Source organism: Strongylocentrotus purpuratus, unplaced genomic scaffold (genome assembly GCF_000002235.5).
Source record: "Strongylocentrotus purpuratus isolate Spur 01 unplaced genomic scaffold, Spur_5.0 spur5_contig_832, whole genome shotgun sequence".
Taxonomy (NCBI): Eukaryota; Metazoa; Echinodermata; class Echinoidea; order Camarodonta; family Strongylocentrotidae; genus Strongylocentrotus; species Strongylocentrotus purpuratus.
Genome location: NW_022145538.1, coordinates 181,809 through 187,326, shown reverse-complemented (window position 1 = coordinate 187,326; position 5,518 = coordinate 181,809). Strand labels below are relative to the sequence as shown.

Genomic DNA, 5,518 nt, shown 5'->3' with positions numbered 1-5,518 from the left:
TAGATAGTATTTTTACCTTCACTAATGAAATATCAAGAAATATAAATTCTGTAGATTTTGTGACCATGATTTGTACTTTCCTTTAGAGATCAATGCCAGGAAACGGTGATAGTAAATGATGGCATGAATGGCCTGCCATAGTTAAGTCCAACTTAAGTCGATCTTAGTCTTTGTGAAACACCCCCAGGAGTACTACTCCATGCCTAGATTTTCAATTTGGTCAGTAATGTTTCATGAATACGAGTCCCAGACTCACACACACGTACACTGTGAATCACCTTAAAATAACACCCTAAGAAGATGAGCAAACTCTCTTCTCGCACAACTATTATGCTCACATAATAGCATGAATACGTGTGCATTGATGCAAAGAATTCGTCTTGTCATCGAACGTCTTAAGACGTTTAAAGTATCCCCGTCATACAGTAGCCTACTACCATCGAATCGAGCATCCCTATTCTTGCTGCTAATACTTCGATCATAGGCTTTTTTACCGTGCTATATACGTAGTTCTACAAAAGTGAGTACAACTGAAATATAATCATGATTCAGTGTAGGGTAATAATGATATCAATGGTACAGGGTAAAGGCTGGCATGGATTTTGAAAATAAAAATTGTTGTTTTCCATGACATATATCTTACAGTTTAGTTCTGCATAGCGTTATGCGGTGGTCACATCCCGCCGTACTTGCAAGTGCGTGCTGTCTACGTGCAAAAACGTGGGCAAAATTTGGGTATCGGTACGTGGTGAGTACCGACTCCGTACGGATTTTTGAGCACGCAGACACACCGTAGGACTTTTAGTGCACGAGGAACTTTCGCTGCGTTCGGGCTGCGTTCGGGCTACCGATTAACCCCAGTGCGTGTGACGTGCGAGCCCGGTACTCCCTCCCTGCCTTTGCCACTCCCTCTACGTTTTCAGAAAAACGTGGCGGCCGTGGCCTCCCCAAAAACCGTACGGACTAAAAACACGCACGGCCGGTTGTGGCCAACGCTTTACATATCATTCTTGTGTTATTGGCATATGTATTATGATTAATGCCCTGTCTCTTTTGATTGCGCCTTATTAATGAAACAATGCTGGGAATCTCTCCCTTTATACTTCTTTGCATCATTTTTAAAAATCTAACCTCGAGTTTTGGTTGCAATAAAGAAATAATAAATCATCTTAGCCTCTGAATCTCTTTTGGTGAATTTACTTTTTTCGTATAATCATCTTATTCTTATATAATCTCATTAATGATATTCTGTTGTATGCAGGGTGTCGGAATGTCTACCGACAGCAACCCCCAGAAGCCCTTCCGGGTCATCATGTGGTGTGTCCCACGGTCTATTTCAACTGCGATAACAAAATGTTTCAGCTTCATAGACAATACAAAGGTATGAGAAGAAAAAAAATCACAATTCGAATGAATTAGCTATCATCTATTTGAAACTCTATGAAAGTTTTCTGTTTTATTATCGTGGTAAATAAATAAATAACCCTTATAACCCTGCATTAATAATTAGTCACCTTTATCTTAATCAGGATTCTCTTTTCGAAAAGATGGTCTTTATTTCAGTTTACAATTACATGTATTCTGAAACAAGTCAGGAATACTGTAACAATCATAGATTGAGCTGGAGAATTTCGAAGCATTAAAGGTGATACAAAGTTTGGGTATGGGGTTATAAATTTGGTTCAAATGAACATATTGGAAGCATATGCAATGTTATTATATTCAATGATCGCGGTTGTCGCGGTTGAAAACGAGTCTAAAGTGATGAAAATTGAAAATAATTAACTCTTTATGTAGTTTAGCTCCCTCTCAAGACTGATATTACTTTAGCTTTAATTAAAACAATGCTTCTAGACTAAAATCGACCGATTGGCATATTCTGAGATTGTCAAGGTCGCCACCATGGAATGGCCTTAGGCGCTATTTTAAATATTTGAAATTTACCGGGAGCACCAATTTCTCGAAAGCAGCAGTGTTTTAGAGAGAGAGAGAGAGAGAGAGGGAGACAGTGAGAGAGAGAGAGAGAGAGAGAGAGAGAGTGAGAGAGAGAGAGAGAGAGAGAGAGAGAGGGGGGGAGGGGGGGAGGGATGCTTCAACTCTAAAGTTGTTGCAATCAATTTTTACCATGTTTACCTTACATTTTACAAAATACATTATACAAATACATTCTGTTTCCACTGCCATTGTGTTCTTTCCTGTCGTATTTGTTTTTCAGATTTGGTTCGAGCCTTACTGTCTAGCCTTCTTTCAAGACTACGCCATGAAGTACATGGGTTTGACGTTGCCGAGGAGTGTGACTAATTTTGATGCTGATGATTACATCGCTAGGGTAAAAGCTGCTGTGAAAGGAACACCTCTAGAACACCAACTGAAGCCAGAAATGATGGATCTCTCAATATTATTGTAAGTTTGTTTTTAGCCTCCCTGTTGTATTTAGTTTGGTGACTCATTTCCATAATTGTTCTCATTATTTCTAATAATTACAAAATAATTATAGAGTCGTTAAGGCCCCGTTGCACAAAACTTACCATTGATGGTAACTTTGCCATATCAATAGTAACTACCATGGAAACCTTGATTTTGATTGGCTGTTGAGCCCTGTTACCATGGTAGTTGCCATTGATGGTAAAGTTACCATCAATGGTAAGTTTTGTGCAACGGGGCCCTAATAATGAAAGTATCACCAACCAAAAAATGTTGGAAAATATGCTAAGAGTTGTTAAAGATTCCTGCAGACTATGTCTCTCTCATTTACTCTTCATCGCACCGTGCCATATCCGGAAAGTTGATCTGCTGGATATGAGGGGAATCTCCTCTACAAATAATCTATAGAAATGATTTGCCATCTGAATTACATTCTATTACAAACTAAAATATAAGAAGCTCCTTTAATTGTGTGTTTTATAAGCATGGGTGCATAATGGGGAGGATTGCTCTGGGTTGCTCTGGTTGGGATATGATTATGAAAGGCGAAAGCTCCTCTATCCTATTCTGGAAACCATACAAAATGTGCGCTCTCCAAATTGGTGAAAATTTCATTCTGTTACAAGTGAAAATACAAAGCAATTTCTCACACTCACTCAGTGTCATGCTTTCTCTCCTTCTCTTTCCTTTCATTTCATCGATATGGTTCCTATAATCACTACCCTGCTCGCGATTCATCAACCTGTCTCTACAGACGAGACGGCGTCCGGGAGCAGCTGAATTCCTTACCTGAAGATCGATCTATATTCTTGAAAGACATGGCATACGGCGTCACCAACTTCCTGGATCTACTCCCAAGCAAAGAATCCGGCTTCAAACACACCTTCTTGATCCGTGATCCTGAGAGGATGTTCCCGTCATGGAGGAACCTACTCATGGCTCAGATGAAGGCACATCCGCTTCCGGGTCAGAAACCTATCGACGAGTCCACCTTTGACCTCACTACAAACCCGGGATTCATGATGCCGGGATACACCTACAAGTGCCAGTACGATCTATGGCTGCACGTCAAGGAACACTTTGACCCGGAACCAGTAGTGATTGATATTGACGAGCTCGTATCCAACCCCAGAGAGCTCTTACCGAAGTATTTCGCAGCTTGCGGAATGCCTTGGGATGAGAGGCTACTATCCTGGGATGCTAGTCCGGCGATAGCGGGTGAGTGGAAGACCTTGTACCCGATGGGTAGTGGGGGTGTGACACACCAAAGAGCGTTAGCGTCGTCGTCTTTCCAACCATCGCGACCAAAACTTCAAAAGGCAGACATGACACCTGATGCAATCAAAGCAATCGACGAAACCATGGACTATTACAAGAAAATGGCGGCAACTCGAATCACTTTGGACTAAAACTAGGGCTTTTTGCAGCAAAATCCGTCTACAAGAATTTACACGTTGACCTGCCAAAACCAAGTTGAAGGGGAAAAGGTATATTTTTGTACACGGCAAATGGGAGAATCATCCACGTCCTACGTCACAATCTACTGACCAAACTGACCAATGAACACTATGAAATAAAGCCATTTATTATCGACTGGAATAATCACGTGGTTACATACTGTAAGCCTATACCGTATATAATTATATACGGACCAAATATCTATCGGAATAATGAACCTATATGTCAACTGATTTGTTTTTCTTCTATTTTTTTCTGTTCGTTTTCTTTTTCTAAATAAGGGCTTGTTTGGATTTCTCGCCTTCTTACTTATTTTTTATATATATGTGTATGTTTTTTTAAAACTTTGTATGTAAATCATGTTAGTCTATAATGTATGTTTCTTTGTATAATTATTGTGATTGCTTTTTGTTTGCACGGCCATGCTTAAGAACAGCCATTGGCTGAAGTATGCCACCGTGATAAAATAAAAATAATAAAAAAATATATATATATTTTTTTAAACTTAGAGTAATCTTTCTTAACGACTTTATTTTTTGATTGAATAACCCCTTTAAACGATAAAGCTAAGTACATAAATACTTGTGATTGCTTTTTGTTTGCACGGCCATGCTTAAGAACAGCCATTGGCTGAAGTATGCCACCGTGATAAAATAAAAATAATAAAAATAATATATATATTTTTTTTAAACTTAGAGTAATCTTTCTTAACGACTTTATTTTTTGATTGAATAACCCCTTTAAACGATAAAGCTAAGTACATAAATAGTACATACATAACATAATAATGTAGATTTTTTTTAATAGCCCTCAACCTGTAATACCTCAGTCACACCGCCAAACCGACTCCAAACCTGGCGACCGATTCTTGGGCGTTTGGTCCCCATGAAAGACCAGCGGCATCATAACGATACCGCTGAATATGGGCTATCCAGCCGTTTTTTTAATCTTGTAATTTATAATTTTATTCGTTATTGATTTACTGAATGCATGATGTATCTTTTATACAGAAATAAAACAAACAAACGAACAAACAAACAAATGTAATGTTATGTTTAGTCTGTTGTCGGTCTGGAGTTTGTCTCGTTGGTTTGACTAAGGTATGATACCTAAAGTGAATTCAGATTGTTGTTTGAATGCATTCGAATAAAGGCAATCATTGTTTAATCCTTCGTTTTTTGCATTCAGAGAGTGTTAGATGTGTTTCTTAACTCTTGAATGAGACGTTCAAAACTTGTAGGCCCGAATTCACAAAGCAAGGTTTGAGCTCAGACCAAGGTTTGAGCTCAAACCTCCTTTTGTTTCGCCAAACCTCCTTTTGTTCTTTACAAACCAGGTTTGTAAAAAAACGCGTAAAACGCGTCATAATTATGACGTACGAAAACCAAGGTTTGTCGACAAACCTCCTTTGTGAATTCGGGCCGTATTGTTTATAAATAAAAGTTGTTTTAGTTAGAATGATCCAGCAGCTCCAGCTACAGCGTGTTATGTCTATTTCTTTCCCCCGTTTGTATCTGTCTACCTATCTTTCTTCATTGTCCACTAGTTACCCCCCACTCTTCTTCCCTTTCCATTCTCTTCCCTCGCATTACACCCCCTCTCTCTCTCTCTCTCTCTCTCTCTCTCTTTCTTGTCC

At 39.1% G+C, this 5,518-nt stretch overlaps 1 protein-coding gene across 2 annotated transcripts; it reads left to right on the top strand.

The window, feature by feature from the left end:
* Positions 1 to 389: 389 nt before the first annotated feature.
* On the top strand, positions 390 to 5,049 carry LOC593734. Of its 2 annotated transcripts, XM_795683.5 has the most exons (4): positions 390 to 520; positions 1,262 to 1,381; positions 2,216 to 2,403; positions 3,179 to 5,049. In XM_795683.5, exons 2-4 carry the CDS (start codon positions 1,271 to 1,273, stop codon positions 3,831 to 3,833), a joined length of 954 nt encoding a protein of 317 aa, XP_800776.2. In that variant the 5' UTR covers positions 390 to 520; positions 1,262 to 1,270; the 3' UTR covers positions 3,834 to 5,049. The 2 variants fall into 2 exon arrangements, with proteins under 2 accessions (XP_800776.2, XP_030839785.1); XM_030983925.1 differs by lacking the exon at positions 1,262 to 1,381 and having other exon boundaries at positions 405 to 520.
* The last annotated feature ends 469 nt before the right edge of the window (positions 5,050 to 5,518 follow it).

Coding starts and splice junctions, on each gene's coding strand:
- LOC593734 (XM_795683.5), top strand. CDS start 1,271: ATGTCTACCGACAGCAACCCCCAGAAGCCCTTCCGGGTCATCATGTGG. Junction 1,382..2,215: donor GCTTCATAGACAATACAAAG/GTATGAGAAGAA, acceptor TTTGTTTTTCAG/ATTTGGTTCGAGCCTTACTG. Junction 2,404..3,178: donor ATGGATCTCTCAATATTATT/GTAAGTTTGTTT, acceptor CTGTCTCTACAG/ACGAGACGGCGTCCGGGAGC.